Here is a 17,453-nt window from a genome sequence, read left to right as displayed (position 1 = left end):
TCAACACAGATCCATACACGCTTGTTGATAACGTGGATCAAAACAAACGTGTTGTCAACACAGATCCATACACGCTTGTTGATAACGTGGATAAAAAAAAACGTGTTGTCAACACAGATCCATACACGCTTGTTGATAACGTGGATCAAAACAAACGTGTTGTCAACACAGATCCATACACGCTTGTTGATAACGTGGATCAAAACACATGTGTTGTCAACACAGATCCATACAAGCTTGTTGATAACGTGGATCAAAACAAATGTGTTGTCAACACAGATCTATACAAGCTTGTCAACACAGATCCATAAAAGCTAGTTGATAACATGGATCAAAACAAACGTGTTGTCAACACAGATCCAAACAAGCTTGTTATTAACACGGATCCATACAAACATGTTTATAAGTTAAGCTTACCATGTGATGTTAGGGTTGATATATCATGGGTTCTAATTCTATTTATTTTTCAAGAATAAAAGGGTTAAAAATTGTTACCTTGAGCATGAAATTGATAAGGAAGATCCTAATACATTGTATAGCAAGGTGTTTACCACGGTTACACTGGGTTTTATTGACTACTGTGAAAATTCCTTCTCTTGCTACAAGCTTTTTGGTGTAACTGAAATTTTAAAACCATCAAATTTTTTTTACATTATTACAGGTTAAAGTAATAAATTTAAACACATATTTTGAACATTACCACATGGTAAAATAAGTCAATGTGTTGTTCTTGGTTATTTTTACGTCATATTCACATCAATGTTTTATTTTTACATCATAATCACATCAATGTTTTATTTTTACATCATATTCACATCAATGTTTTTTTATACAAGTGAATGTAATCAGATGCAAGGAAAGTTGCTTTGTGAACTTGAAAAAAAAATATTAAAGAAAACAAAAATCATTTACCCGGACACATATTTGATATACCTTCATTCTTTAAACATCAGATGATCAAAGAAATAATTTCACAATGATTTTCTTGTGGAAACCATCAAATTTTAGTTTATAAGCTATGGTTGAATTTTATCTATTGCAGACAAAATGTAGATATACATGTTAGTGTCACTACATGGTCTACCTGCATTATCACAGATGTTTCTAAAAAAAAGATTACAAGTTCACCATATTCAATTAAAAGGCAACAAACACCACATTCAACATACAGAACAGGAGTACGATTCTAATGTGATAAAAATTAGCTGTTTATACTTGTAGACTAAACAGAATAAAAGATTGTAGGAAAGTTTCAACTCATTCAACTTTTATTTTTCATTTCAATAGAAATGAGTTTTGTTTTCTTAATTCTGATGCTTATATTTATTGGTACAATTTCCTGAATGTTTAACACAGTTATGTTACCTGGATAGTATAACTATAGCTTTTTCTCTCCAGTAGCTGAGCAAATTATTTTACAAACGGGGAATATTTCTTTTAATATTATGTTAAAATAAGGGTGCATTTCATAGAACTTGTACACTACTCATTGAGTATATAAACATTTCACGAAGAGGTTAATTCACTTTTTATCATTTAATGAAAAACAAAAAATATCACAGCATTTACATTCTTTCAATTCTCAGCAAATTGTTCTCATGAACAGTGTAATTATAATATTTCCTATTGAGTTACTATGGTTACTGAGCAGGACCTTCATTAGGACTCTCCTGTGTTGGAGGTTGGAGAGGTTGAACACGGATACGAGGATCAACAAAAGAAGATCGTGTTGTGGTCTCCCAGCTGTTGTAGACAGCTTTTGAAGATTTACTGTCAATTTCTGGTTGATGTCCTGGGAAAGCGTGACTGTGACGAGCTGGAATCAAATAATCCTTCTATAATAAAAGACTTCCTATAACATAAACGCTTCCATTCTAAATATTGTTATATACATGTATACTATTGATGACCTAATTTAGACTATAAATCTACAAGTACAGCAGTGAGACAAGCTGTAAAAACCTGTGTGTTCACTGACCTACTAAATTGTAGACTGAACAAAAGTGAATCCGTGGTAATATCAAGCACCAGCCGACCTATCCAAGGGCATCTCAATATTTACAAGACAAGTCACCAAAATGTAACTTAGCCAATTGTAGGGGTATACTGTAAAGAAAACCCAATTCACTACCATATCAAAAACTTTAACTGGCCCCTTTAATGGGATATGTTTGGGGGAAAGTCTTCAAGTTTATGCTAGGTGTCCTGGGGTCTATTTGTAGGGGAGGGTATCATAAACACAGGTTGTTATATCTCCTGGGGTCTATTTGTAGGGGAGGAGGGTATCATAAACACAGGTTGTTATATCTCCTGGGGTCTATTTGTAGGGGAGGGTATCATAAACACAGGTTGTTATATCTCCTGGGGTCTATTTGTAGGGGAGGAGATATCATAAACACAGGTTGTTACATCTCCTGGGGTCTATTTGTAGGGGAGGAGGGTATCATAAACACAGGTTGTTATATCTCCTGGGGTCTATTTGTAGGGGAGGAGGGTATCATAAACACAGGTTGTTATATCTCCTGGGGTCTATTTGTAGGGGAGGAGGGTATCATAAACACAGGTTGTTATATCTCCTGGTTATATCTCCTGGTCTATTTGTAGGGGAGGGTATCATAAACACAGGTTGTTATATCTCCTGGGGTCTATTTGTAGGGGAGGTTGTTATATCTCCTGGGGTCTATTTGTAGGGGAGGAGGGTATCATAAACACAGGTTGTTATATCTCCTGGGGTCTATTTGTAGGGGAGGAGGGTATCATAAACACAGGTTGTTATATCTCCTGGGGTCTATTTGTAGGTTGTTATATCTCCTGAGGAGGGTATCATAAACACAGGTTGTTATATCTCCTGGGGTCTATTTGTAGGGGAGGAGGGTATCATAAACACAGGTTGTTATATCTCCTGGGGTCTATTTGTAGGGGAGGAGATATCATAAACACAGGTTGTTATATCTCCTGGGGTCTATTTGTAGGGGAGGAGGGTATCATAAACACAGGTTGTTATATCTCCTGGGGTCTATTTGTAGGGGAGGAGGGAATCATAAACACAGGTTGTTATATCTCCTGGGGTCTATTTGTAGGGGAGGAGATATCATAAACACAGGTTGTTATATCTCCTGGGGTCTATTTGTAGGGGAGGAGGGTATCATAAACACAGGTTGTTATATCTCCTGGGGTCTATTTGTAGGGGAGGAGGGTATCATAAACACAGGTTGTTATATCTCCTGGGGTCTATTTGTAGGAGAGGAGGGTATCATAAACACAGGTTGTTATATCTCCTGGGGTCTATTTGTAGGGGAGGAGGGTATCATAAACACAGGTTGTTATATCTCCTGGGGTCTATTTGTAGGGGAGGAGATATCATAAACACAGGTTGTTATATCTCCTGGGGTCTATTTGTAGAGGAGGGTATCATAAACACAGGTTGTTATATCTCCTGGGGTCTATTTGTAGGGGAGGAGGGTATCATAAACACAGGTTGTTATATCTCCTGGGGTCTATTTGTAGGGGAGGAGATATCATAAACACAGGTTGTTATATCTCCTGGGGTCTATTTGTAGAGGAGGGTATCATAAACACAGGTTGTTATATCTCCGGTTGTTATATCTCCTGGGGTCTATTTGTAGGGGAGGGTATCATAAACACAGGTTGTTATATCTCCTGGGGTCTATTTGTAGGGGAGGGTATCATAAACACAGGTTGTTATATCTCCTGGGGTCTATTTGTAGGGGAGGAGATATCATAAACACAGGTTGTTATATCTCCTGGGGTCTATTTGTAGGGGAGGAGATATCATAAACACAGGTTGTTATATCTCCTGGGGTCTATTTGTAGGGGAGGAGGGTATCATAAACACAGGTTGTTATATCTCCTGGGGTCTATTTGTAGGGGAGGAGGGTATCATAAACACAGGTTGTTATATCTCCTGGGGTCTATTTGTAGGGGAGGAGATATCATAAACACAGGTTGTTATATCTCCTGGGGTCTATTTGTAGGGGAGGGTATCATAAACACAGGTTGTTATATCTCCTGGGGTCTATTTGTAGAGGAGGGTATCATAAACACAGGTTGTTATATCTCCTGGGGTCTATTTGTAGGGGAGGAGATATCATAAACACAGGTTGTTATATCTCCTGGGGTCTATTTGTAGAGGAGGGTATCATAAATATGTCTAATAAAACTTTAATCACCTAGTAAAATAGATGTTACAAAACACAAACAAACAAACCTTGACCATTTTGTAAGGTTCAAGGAATAAATTTGGCTAAAATCTAAAAAGGCAGTTCATTTCAAATGATTAACCAATAAGTTTGCCCGTTGTGAGGATTTGGTCGTCGTGAGGATTTGGTCGTCGTGATGATGATTTGCCCGTCGTGAGGATTTGGTCGTCGTGAGGATTTGGTCGTCGTGAGGATTTGGTCAGCATGTTTCAAAGATGTAGATTGATATGACCTTGACCCCTATGTGTCCTTACCAAAAGAATTGTCTATGAGAAATTGGAAATATTATTACTTATTCAAAATTTTAAAGTCTGCTATAAGATTGAATTCTTCCAGAACAGGATCCATCAGTCATTGTATGGTGATATCTATAGTCCTGAGAGTAAGCTATAGTTTCTAATTTTTTCCTTGTCCCTAAAATTTTATCTTTTGCCTGAGCATAACTTTCCTCAACAACCAAAAGATACAAGGTCATGATATCAGACCTTTACCATGCGGGGATAAAAAGTGACTAACCTTATTCAAATGAGTGACCTCAAGGTCACAAGGGGTCAAATGTGTTAAAATCTTATGATGACTAGAAATTCTGCTTGATAAGCAAAGAGGCCCAGGGTGTTATGATCTCAGGCTATCAAGTTTGTGTTCAACAAAATAGCCTTGACTCACTCAAAGCCGCAAGGATCACAAAGGTTCACATCTTAAAACAACTTCTCTTATATATCTAACTAACTTCTCAATAATGAAGAGGGCCAGACCAGGCGTCTAATGGTCCAGTCCTTCCTGACCGTAACAGATACACCAGACAAGGATTTGGAGATGATTGAGGGAGAGTAGTTTAAGAAATCCTCTGATGACTTTACAGCACAAGTCTAAAATTTATTAATGTGTGTGGCTTTTACAAACCTTTTTCAGGAAATAATATTTACCTTTTAGATGTTTTAGTTCCTCTGGTACTTTGTATGGTTGTCTGTTGTAGTTCGTGCCATAAGTTGATTCAAAGTAGTGATCATACTGAAAAAAATAAAGAAAAACTGAGATATTTAGCTACATATCATTACAATTACTAGGTAATATGTAACTTGGGTATGTACCATCTGCAATATCCTGCTTGGTTAGAGGGAATGGAATATTCTAGTCAATACTAGATACAGCTGGACTAGAGAGAATGTTACACTCAGGTTAATACTAGTTACAGCTGGACTAGAGAGAATGTTACACTCAGGTTAATACTAGTTACAGCTGGACAAGAGAGAATGTAACATTCTGGTCAATACTAGTTACAGCTGGACTAGAGAGAATGTTACACTCAGGTTAATACTAGTTACAGCTGGACAAGAGAGAATGTAACATTCTGGTCAATACTAGTTACAGCTGGGCTAGAGAGAATGTAACATTCTGGTCAATACTAGTTACAGCTGGACTAGAGAGAATGTAACATTCTGGTCAATACCAGCTACAGCTGGACTAGAGAGAATGTAACATTCTGGTCAATACTAGCTACAGCTGGACTAGAGAGAATGTAACATTCTGGTCAATACTAGCTACAGCTGGACTAGAGAGAATGTAACATTCTGGTCAATACCAGCTACAGCTGGACTAGAGAGAATGTAACATTCTGGTCAATACTAGTTACAGCTGGACTAGAGAGAATGTTACACTCAGGTTAATACTAGTTACAGCTGGACTAGAGAGAATGTAACATTCTGGTCAATACTAGTTACAGCTGGACTAGAGAGAATGTAACATTCTGGTCAATACTAGTTACAGCTGGGCTAGAGAGAATGTAACATTCTGGTCAATACTAGTTACAGCTGGACTAGAGAGAATGTAACATTCTGGTCAATACTAGTTACAGCTGGACTAGAGAGAATGTAACATTCTGGTCAATACCAGCTACAGCTGGACTAGAGAGAATGTAACATTCTGGTCAATACCAGCTACAGCTGGACTAGAGAGAATGTAACATTCTGGTCAAATACTAGTTACAGCTGGACTAGAGAGAATGTTACACTCAGGTCAATACTAGTTACAGCTGGACTAGAGAGAATGTAACATTCTGGTCAATACTAGTTACAGCTGGACTAGAGAGAATGTTACACTCAGGTTAATACTAGTTACAGCTGGACTAGAGAGAATGTAACATTCTGGTCAATACTAGTTACAGCTGGACTAGAGAGAATGTAACATTCTGGTCAATACTAGTTACAGCTGGACTAGAGAGAATGTAACATTCTGGTCAATACTAGTTACAGCTGGACTAGAGAGAATGTAACATTCTGGTCAATACTAGTTACAGCTGGACTAGAGAGAATGTAACATTCTGGTCAATACCAGCTACAGCTGGACTAGAGAGAATGTAACATTCTGGTCAATACTAATTACAGTCAGACTAGAGAGAATGTAACATTCTGTTCAATACTAGTTACAGCTGGGCTAGAGAGAATGTAACATTATAGTTAATACTAGTTACAGCTGGACTAGAGAGAATGTAACATTCTGGTCAATACTAGTTACAGCTGGGCTAGAGAGAATGTAACATTATAGTTAATACTAGTTACAGCTGGACTAGAGAGAATGTAACATTCTGGTCAATACTAATTACAGTCAGACTAGAGAGAATGTAACATTCTGGTCAATACTAGTTACAGCTGGACTAGAGAGAATGTAACATTCTGGTCAATACTAGTTACAGCTGGACTAGAGAGAATGTAACATTCTGGTCAATACTAGTTACAGCTGGACTAGAGAGAATGTAACATTCTGGTCAATACTAGTTACAGCTGGACTAGAGAGAATGTAACATTATAGTTAATACTAGTTACAGCTGGGCTAGAGAGAATGTAACATTCTGGTCAATACTAGTTACAGCTGGACTAGAGAGAATGTAACATTCTGGTCAATACTAGTTACAGCTGGACTAGAGAGAATGTAACATTCTGGTCAATACTAGTTACAGCTGGACTAGAGAGAATGTAACATTCTGGTCAATACTAGTTACAGCTGGACTAGAGAGAATGTAACATTCTGGTCAATACTAGTTACAGCTGGGCTAGAGAGAATGTAACATTCTGGTCAATACCAGCTACAGCTGGACTAGAGAGAATGTAACATTCTGGTCAATACTAGTTACAGTCAGACTAGAGAGAATGTAACATTCTGGTCAATACTAGTTACAGCTGGACTAGAGAGAATGTTACACTCAGGTTAATACTAGTTACAGCTGGACTAGAGAGAATGTAACATTCTGGTCAATACCAGCTACAGCTGGACTAGAGAGAATGTAACACTCAGGTTAATACTAGTTACAGCTGGACTAGAGAGAATGTAACATTTTGGTTAATACTAGTTACAGTCAGACTAGAGAGAATGTAACATTCTGGTCAATACTAGTTACAGCTGGACTAGAGAGAATGTAACATTCTGGTCAATACTAGGTACAGCTGGACTAGAGAGAATGTAACATTCTGGTCAATACCAGCTACAGCTGGACTAGAGAGAATGTAACATTCTGGTCAATACTAGTTACAGCTGGACTAGAGAGAATATAACATTCTGGTCAATACCAGCTACAGCTGGACTAGAGAGAATGTAACATTCTGGCTAATACTAGTTACAGCTGGACTAGAGAGAATGTAACATTCTGGTTAATACTAGTTACAGTCAGACTAGAGAGAATGTAACATTCTGGTCAATACTAGTTACAGCTGGACTAGAGAGAATGTAACATTCTGGTCAATACTAGTTACAGCTGGACTAGAGAGAATTTTCTATTTAGCTCAACCTGTTAAGCATTAGACTAGTCATAATGTTTTTAATTCTCACATCTAGAACTAATTATTTCAAATGTTCATTTGTGACATGATCTGTTTTATTGTATGGAATGAATAAAGATATTAGAAACAATTTTAGTTTTGTTACATTTTTAAAAAAAGTATTGACAGGATTTTTTCCTAGAAACAATAGCTTGACAATGATTTGGAGTGTGATATGATTTCATGTTTGTTTTGATGTATGTTTTGTCTGTGCAGTTATCCTATAGAATGGTTTTATCTTTAGATGTCTTTAATGCATCACTAATGTTTAAGTCTCTGTGATATCTGTATATACATATTGATGCAAGGCCATGTTGTAATTTAGACTGTCTAAATATGGCCATATTGTAATTTCGACTTTGTCTAAATATGGCCATATTGTAATTTAGACTTTGTCTAAATATGGCCATGTTGTAATTTAGACTTTGTCTAAATATGGCCATGTTGTAATTTCGACTTTGTCTAAATATGGCCATATTGTAATTTCGACTTTGTCGTAATATGGCCATATTGTAATTTCGACTTTGTCTAAATATGGCCATATTGTAATTTCGACTTTGTCTAAATATGGCCATGTTGTAATTTAGACTGTCTAAATATGGCCATATTGTAATTTAGACTTTGTCGTAATATGGCCATATTGTAATTTAGACTTTGTCTAAATATGGCCATATTGTAATTTAGACTTTGTCGTAATATGGCCATGTTGTAATTTCGACTTTGTCTAAATATGGCCATGTTGTAATTTAGACTGTCTAAATATGGCCATATTGTAATTTAGACTTTGTCTAAATATGGCCATATTGTAATTTAGACTTTGTCTAAATATGGCCATATTGTAATTTAGACTGTCTAAATATGGCCATATTGTAATTTAGACTTTGTCTAAATATGGCCATGTTGTAATTTAGACTGTCTAAATATGGCCATATTGTAATTTAGACTTTGTCTAAATATGGCCATATTGTAATTTAGACTTTGTCTAAATATGTAATAAATGAGGATATTATCATTAAGCCATGGATCACAAATTCCAATTCAATGGAAGCATGAGAATAAGATAATGACTTCTGTAATATCTGTTATGTTACAAGGCTTCCATGAAGTGGCAACTCATGGGCATGTTCTTTCCTGGAGGGGAAGTATATAACGCTGGTAAACACTGGCTTTACTAAACCGCTACAGAAATCTTCTCTTTAGCCTGATTGGTTGAGCATAAGACAGCTAGTCATTAGTCTGTGAGTTCCATGTTCTAATTCAAGTGGAAACAGTGGATGACAAAGATAGTCTACATCTTTACAAGGACACAGGAGATACAAGGTGCACAGTTCAGTTAAGTGAAGATAGTGAAGAGAAGGATTTTGGGCATAATTGTTGACAAATATTTGAGTTTTAAACAACACATTCAATCAGCAGTGAACAAGGCAGAGTTCTAGGAATTGTAAGAAGAACATATGCCTATCTTGATAAAAGATTGTTCTGTTTATTGTACAAGGCATTGATGCACATGGGGCTAGCATCTGGAATTCTTATCAAATACAGGACATTAAGTTACTGGAGAGTGTCCAGAGAAGGGCGATAAAGCTAGCTTCTACTAAATATGGTTTATGAGGATGGAATGAGATATTTAGATTGCCATCACTGAAAAATTGAAGGGATAGAGGAGACATGGTTGAAGTGTACAAAATACTGAGTGGACTTTATGACAAGAATGCAGCAAAAAACTCATTAAGAGTGAACCAGAAAAAACTTACTCGAGGGAACTCAATCTCACTGGAGAAATCAAGATGTAGACTGGACATCAGAAAATATTCATTTACTCAGAGAGTGGTGAATAACTGGAATTCATTGCCAGAAAAAGTATTCAGATCGCCAACCCTAAATACATTTGAAAATCGATTGGACAAGTTCTGGGAATCAGAGACAGAATGTTCAGGGTAGTGGACAGACAACCGAACATCAAATAGGAGTGACTACATGAATATTTTGACAAGACAAAATTTGGATCTGAGTATAGAGGTCTAATTAAGGCCTACATTCAGAATCGACTAAGTAAGAGAGAATGGAAGCTCTTTTTTTTACTAATCATAGTTCCATGTTGATTTCATGAACAAATGACTTCAATCAGTTACCGAAATGGATTTGCGAAAAAGATATCTAGCTCTGTAAATTACCTGCGATGGAAGAGGTTTTGCCTCTTTGATTTTTTCTATGTCGAATCTTTGCTCGTTCCAATTTCCTACCAATGTGTCGTTTGCAAATGAATTCTCCTTATTCGTACACCGCCAACCAAACTGGTCAAACTTTTCAATATCATGAGTGTGCGTCCACACCTCTCCCAGCCCACTCGCTCTGACCATCGCACGAAATGGAGGTTCTGGTTCCATCGACATCGTAGATTGAGCAAAAGGTGTCCAGTTATCTCACAAGATTATAAATATTGTGACTGACTGACAGTAAACAGTAAACACGCGAGATTACAGCACAGTATTCCGGATATCATGTGACGAAGCGTGGTTTGTTGCTGTAGTGATTGAGGTCATGACCTTTGCATAGCGGAACCGTTCGGATAGGACGATAACGTAAAAGATACTCCGAGAGAAAGGAATGGATTTCGCTGGTCAGCTGGGTCTCCATTCCAAAACTTTTTTTTATCGCTGTCACCAGAGACGTATATACGTCTCTGCTGTCACCAGTTTTAACAATTCAGTATAATAACTCTATAATCCATATTACCTGAGTTTTTGTTTTACTTTTTTTACACCAAATACTTGCATGCGCGTGGATCGGAAAGAAGCCGAATCTTGCACAAGATTTTTGCTTTTATGAAAAAAATATACTATTATTTACGACCGTTGTTGCAGTGAGGTGGTTTTAACTACAGCTGTTTTTACAGTGACGTCGTTTTAATTAAGGCCACTGCAGTGAAGCCCTTTTAACTAGGACCGTTTTGCAGTGAAGCCCTTTTACTGACTAGGACCGTTTTGCTGTGAAGCCCTTTTAACTAGGACAGTTTTATTGTGAAGCCCTTTTAACTAGGACCGATTTGCAGTGAAGTCCTTTTAACTAGGAACGTTTTGCGTTGAGGCCAACTTTGCATTGCAGTGCTCTATCAAAATTTAATTTATTGTAAACGCGTTTTCATGTCTTGTGCTTTTTTTAACCCCATTTAAAAGAAGCTATATATTCCAGTATTAACTATGAGCTGTTATTAAATCTACATACGAACGCATTAGGCTGCAATACATTAATTGCATCCATTGTACGACTTGTAGGTCGGAAGAAAATATGATTAATAAGTCTATAATTTATTTTGAACTTCGCTTTTTTTCTTATCACATATAACATCAGATTTCTTTTGTTAAATATTGGCTATCGCTTGAATACAAACTAAAAGCCAAATTGTAGGGCAAACTGAAACAGAATTTATATAGAATGGCTTTGAAGTCTATATCATAAAAAGAAAACAGTAGACTGTTTTGTACATAGTCCTGCACCAAGAAGTCACTAACTTTGAAAATATAACAAAAAGGTTTTTAAGCTGTGATCGTGACAGATATGAAGTCGAAGGTGAAAGTCGTTTTACATGTACATGTATTATGTCTCACATATTCTGAATTAAGAGTATTATAAATCAAACCATACTTTTACCGCCGACCATCTTTAGTCAGAACTAAACTGTTTCCAAACAATAATGTGAAAACTCTTCGTTTTTTTTGTATTGAAACATATTTTATTGCACATAAGTATCAATAGGATTGGACACAAGTTTTACACCTTATATAACTTATATAAAGCCCTTTCTAAACATACTGATACACAAACATTTTATTTACAAGGAAGCAGTGTGATAACAACAACATAATTATAAACAAATTTAAAGAGAGAGAGGGGAGGGAGGTCGGAAAGGGTGGGAGAGAGGTCGGGGGTGGGAGAGGTCGGAGTTGGGGGGGTCGGAGGGGGGGGGGAGTCGGAGAGGGGGGAGAGGTCGGAGTGGGGGGGGGGTCGGAGGGGGGAGAGGTCGGAGTGGGGGGGGGGGGTCGGAGGGGGAAGTCCGTATGTGTGTTTCACGTAGTTGTATGTTTTATTTTTTTATTCTTTTTTTATTTTTCAAACCACACATGTCAAAATATACCAGTACATTATATGGATTCACTTATAGGCTCACTCAATCGCTCAATCATCATCATCATCATCATCATCATCATCATCATCATCATCAGTTGTATGTTGAGATACACTGTCTCTACTTGTCAATGTCCATTACTTCCTGTGCTTTGTTTACTTCCTCTTTGTAACTCGTTGCTTTCTCAGTACCATTGCCACTAGTTCGCTACACATCAGGTACACTGTACATACATACAAATGCATTTCCATTTTAATAATAACATTTATTTTAGACACATATCAGCGATATAATTATCAATTTTTAATAGTATAACATTTCAAGTATATGCTTACTAGAATTGCTTGTTGCTGAGTATGCAAAAATATAGTTTGGCCCGATCATTGTAAAATAATTGAGCTTTAAACAAATCTACGAGATCTGCTGTCGGGCCAAAGTTCGTTCCAGGATGTTGTATGCTGTTAGGATATAATGTTAAACGAACGTATGATAGTGTACTCATTTTCATCATGTTTTTTTAAAGATAAAGAGTTCTGAGCGATTTAACAGTACATAACTTTTCTACTACGCACATGACAATGCACGTGCACTGAGGATATGTGAAAAGAAAAACTTAAGATATGAACATTTCCTCGTGGATTTGAAAGATGCAAAATATTCTTGCTAGATAGATCATGGATTTAATATGTCTTTATCTAAGCACCTCGGAGTATGACACTGATTACTTTCTCCAAGCTCTCTAGCTGCCGTGCAGAACGTACGGAGATTTCTATAAAACATTTTTGACGTTTTAATCACCATCTTTCATAACTTAATATTGTTTTCTGTCCCTTCTATAGGCCGAGGAGATCACTGAGCTAACACCTTAATTTGTACTACCGGAATTTAGTTCATAACTTTGTTTTTCTATGTATGTATGCATGTATGAATGTATGTGTGTGTATATATATGTACGTGATGTAATTAATGTAATATTTGTCTTGATAAAGGGGCACAGAGCGTGGAAGAATTTGACAATACACTTACTGTACTATTAATTGATTTATGCAAAAAACACGTATTGGTAATTGGACGAAAGATAAAGATTTAATCATGATCCCGAAATATATACCTCGTCTCTTCAATATTGTAATATCATGAGACATCCGTGTTCCCTGGTAGTCTGCCAAAACTCGAGCTACACTAAGTTTATCTAATTATGACGTCATTAAGTAGACCTGTCATTGTATTGACGACACGAATGTGCAAATAAAATATTCCTTCCCTGGTGTTAACAGATTTCATTTCGAAAGAGCGTTTATACACGATGAAAATATTATTTTGTCCTGAATATCATGTAACACTATGTTGATATTGCCCTAGACTTTCAAACTTCTGCTCGTAAGAATTTTAATAACATTTCATCAATAACCTGATGTTCCCTAAAATTATATGTGGTAATTGAAAATAAATTTGCATATACTTTTGTAGCCAAATCATTAATATTCCTCTGCAACGCCAGTGAGTAGAACAATACAGCACACGATATCGGTTGTACATATTTCACTAATTTTCATGAATCAAACAGTCGAAAATCTGTTGTTCTTGCATAAGCAGTATTTTTGTAGATATATCGTTATATTTAGAAACTTAGGCAAGATACTCGCGGATATGTCCGAGGTCTATCGGAAATAGACGAACATCTCTTGCGCATCAATTTGATACACAATGGAGCTCCCGTCATCCAAGTTACGGCCCCAATTATGTATACGCTTGTTTATATAGTAACTGCAAAACAGAGATCTCCGATCGGACTTTGACGGGAAGATGGCACATTTTCCTTTGATTTGATTGGTGGATAGTCCAAAATGACGTGATATGGGTGGTGGCTTATTCCGTGTAAATGGATCGTAGCCTCACATGAAATAAAGCTGAATTTCTGCAAACAGGAGATTGCAATTTATTTCCCATGTTGTTGGATGTGACTCTGACTTTTTATTTGTTTTGTTGCATTGATAAACGTAAAACACTTTGATTCCTGGTCGTGTACAATGGAGAAAATGTGGTGGGGAGAATTTGTCACTTCAGTACGGTTGTGTGACAAAAATATAATTTTATTTCATAATTCATCTGCAAGAGCCAATCAGATGGGATCACGCTCGACTCTCCAGTCACATGACTTTGCATTCACCAATGAACGTCTAGATTAGCAGAGGCCATATGCTCATTCACCTTTTTTAGATGCAAGCATAGAAAAGCTGAACGATTGGCGAAATACCTTTTGCGGTGTTTGTAGTAAGAAAATAAGGTAAGGTTAGCTACAATATACATTGAAAATACTGAAGTATTGTATAACGATGAAACAATATGTTCTCTTAAGACCCCAAATGGCCAAACAGCTGTATATTTTGCATGAGTACCGGGGCTGTCGACATTCGTCGTAAAACTGTCGTGCAGGCCCCGGACCTGGATCAGCTGGGTTGAGCGTATACTAGGGAATGCAGTCTACACTGTGTTTACTACGGGGTACGGTATCACATACTACATGGCCTGGAAATCGCCGCCATTCCTCGAAATGTCGATGAATGAACAGGGAAATATTTAGCAAGCTGGTAGGTTATGCAGATGATTTTGACATATTTTAAATGTTTTTACAAACTAGAATATCTTTAGGTTCAAATAGATGAGGTGATGATCGATTTTCTCGCCATATGAGCTGGAAAATTGGGGGCCAAACCTGCTGGGTAAAAAATTTGTCTTGCTGGCGTGAACGCTAAAGAATGCGGTCGAATTTTGGGTCATGAGCTACGTTGTGTGACATTTTAGCATCAATATTGTATTTTAAGTATAATTTTGTAGAAGGAAACTTATTCTTTTTTGTTAAAAGAAGCTATCAAAGTTAGATAACCAAATGAATCGAATTAGGCTGAAATAATTTCATTGTGGTGAAAATGAGTATGTATGATGTCAGCGAGTTGAACATGCATGTGTCGTTTCGTGATGGAGACGTCCAGTAATATGCAAATTTGTTGGCTGTCGAATGCATGCATATTTCTAAACTTAGGTCTTACGTTGCTCCCGTACAATCAATCAAACCGTTATCGGTGTACAGGATTGTTACCTGTTCAATGACTGTTACAGTTTAACAGACGTAGCAACAATTTGTTTAACTATGTATCTTTGTAATACTTAAACAATTACTTGTTTCAAAACAGCTATTAATGAAAATCGTAAATATATACTATTAACTCCCACTTCTTTCCTTCTCTATCCTATCCTATATAATAATTTTCCTATATATATATTCTGTACTTCATATAAATTACTTCATCTTGTTGAAGATGGTCATTAAGATGTAGACATATTTAATATAAAGGATAGCTGTCTCTCCTGGTTTGTGCTCCTACGATTATTTGAAGTCAGTATTTGTGGATGCAAATTGGAACAGAATTACGTTCATGAAATTTAAAGCTGGTCTGAAATAGTTGGCTACAGATTGATGGCATTATGATGCTTCCTGTTTCTGGGCGTCGTCTTGACGACAAACGTCCGTGTTCGTCCAACATGAAATTGATCTGTAAACATTCCTTTATTTATTGAAGTATACAGATCAAAGTTTAGGCAGATTGGTTTAGAGTGGTCAACTCAGTATCAAAAAAGGTGTGTAAACAACTTAAAGTGTAGTGTATGTATATATTATACCTATTATCTCCAACAATTAATTTTGATGATAAAGATTGATGTCGGTAAAAATAACAAAATATGATTCCACTCATGAAGCTGATCAGCCACAGTAATACTTTATGTAACGTTTACACCAATGAGGTCAGAGGTCAGTGCAAAGGACTCCAATGTACAGCGGTGCGAGTTCCGAGTTGTGTACTTTTTTTTATGGGACTCGTAGAATTTCTGGAACAGCTTAAATTTTGCATTGTGAGGCCTGTTATTTTGAGCAATAAAATTGAAAAGGACTTATGAAAATAAAACGTTGATTGATCACTGAATGTACATTGTATCTGTAAGTAAAATAAAATCCCTTGATAGTCACTGCCTTCGGACAACTATAAACATATATACAGGCTTTGTTCAATTCCCCAGAAGTATTTGATGTTCAGAATAGCATTTATGTTGTTACTGTGTCACCAGGAAAGTATTTGCCTGTAAATCAACAAATATATAAAATACAATAAAATAAATGATTTTCAATATTTTTTAGTACAAACATTTGTTACGAGAGTCCAGCTGATGCCTCACACTGAGAATTAAATCAATATTGTTCGTATTTTATGATAAAATCAGTCATTTGTAAACCTGAAAATTCAGCAAGTCTAACTCACCTACAAAAAAAAATAAAATAAAATATAGAAAAATCAGGTTATGCCAATGACAGGTATATTAAGTGCTGTATCAAAGAAATTATCATAGTGATATTTCTAAACAATGATAGACTACAGATTTCTGTCACTGTCCTTACTTATTGAATTTTTCTGACAAACATGAGTAAATTGCTGAGAGACAAATATTTTTCTTGGACTACACAATGTTTGTGATATTTCATTATTCAGGTTGAGACCTAAAAGTAGTTAATATATGTATACCCACAATGTTACTATGTTTCTCTGCTGGACATGAAAGTAAAAACACAATTGTCTTGGTCAATAAAATGTTTAACAAAAAGAAAGAAACAATTGTCTTGGTCAATGAAGTGTTTGGAAAAAACCAATTGTGCTACAATACTCTCTGGTCTTTGAAACATGAGAACTTATTATTACAATGATTTTTTTAAGATGAAATTTCTATTGAATATCCATATACAGCTCCGCATGGTCTCTTGTTTTCTCTAGATGGCTGTTCAGAAATATAACAAGGACATTTTCATTTTGGGAGAGATTAAAATGATCTTTTCAAATTGGATTGACTGATAAATGATCATGCGGGATGGCTTAACTGATCAATTTCTGTTCAATATCAGTACATCATGAAGGAGATGATTCTTTAACATTTCACAGGATAATTTTGAATTCCTCGAGTTTTAATTTTTTTTCGTGATGAAATTTGTTTTCTTAGAATTTGCTATCTCCTGTCTCCATCCCTGCAGAAACAACCTGTCAGATTTTTGTGTTTGTTTTTTCAGATGGTAACCTTTCAACCATGAGTAGTAGAAGAGGTGAAACACGATGGAAACGTGGTCGGTCAAACAACTCTCCCCCGCCGGCATCAAACAGGGGCACCGGTGAGTTTTGAATTCTGTGCTTTGCGGATTATAAGACCTTGACAGTTAGGCATGTAGCTTATGTACTGGTGCGGCTAATATTT

General features: G+C 36.4%; 1 protein-coding gene across 1 annotated transcript; it reads right to left on the bottom strand.

Moving 5' to 3' along the window:
• Positions 1 to 1,640: 1,640 nt before the first annotated feature.
• LOC132545729 (cilia- and flagella-associated protein 68-like) lies at positions 1,641 to 10,428 on the bottom strand. The gene is made up of 3 exons (XM_060209418.1): positions 10,207 to 10,428; positions 5,147 to 5,231; positions 1,641 to 1,816 (listed from the first exon to the last, which is right to left on the bottom strand). Exons 1-3 carry the CDS (start codon positions 10,423 to 10,425, stop codon positions 1,641 to 1,643), a joined length of 480 nt encoding a protein of 159 aa, XP_060065401.1. The 5' UTR covers positions 10,426 to 10,428.
• Positions 10,429 to 17,453: the final 7,025 nt, after the last annotated feature.

This window comes from Ylistrum balloti, unplaced genomic scaffold (genome assembly GCF_031769215.1).
Source record: "Ylistrum balloti isolate Yb309-2 unplaced genomic scaffold, AGI_CSIRO_Ybal_v1 Utg369854, whole genome shotgun sequence".
Classification (NCBI taxonomy): domain Eukaryota; kingdom Metazoa; phylum Mollusca; class Bivalvia; order Pectinida; family Pectinidae; genus Ylistrum; species Ylistrum balloti.
The sequence above is the reverse complement of the archived record's forward strand: the minus strand, read 5'-3'. Positions and strand labels throughout refer to the sequence as shown.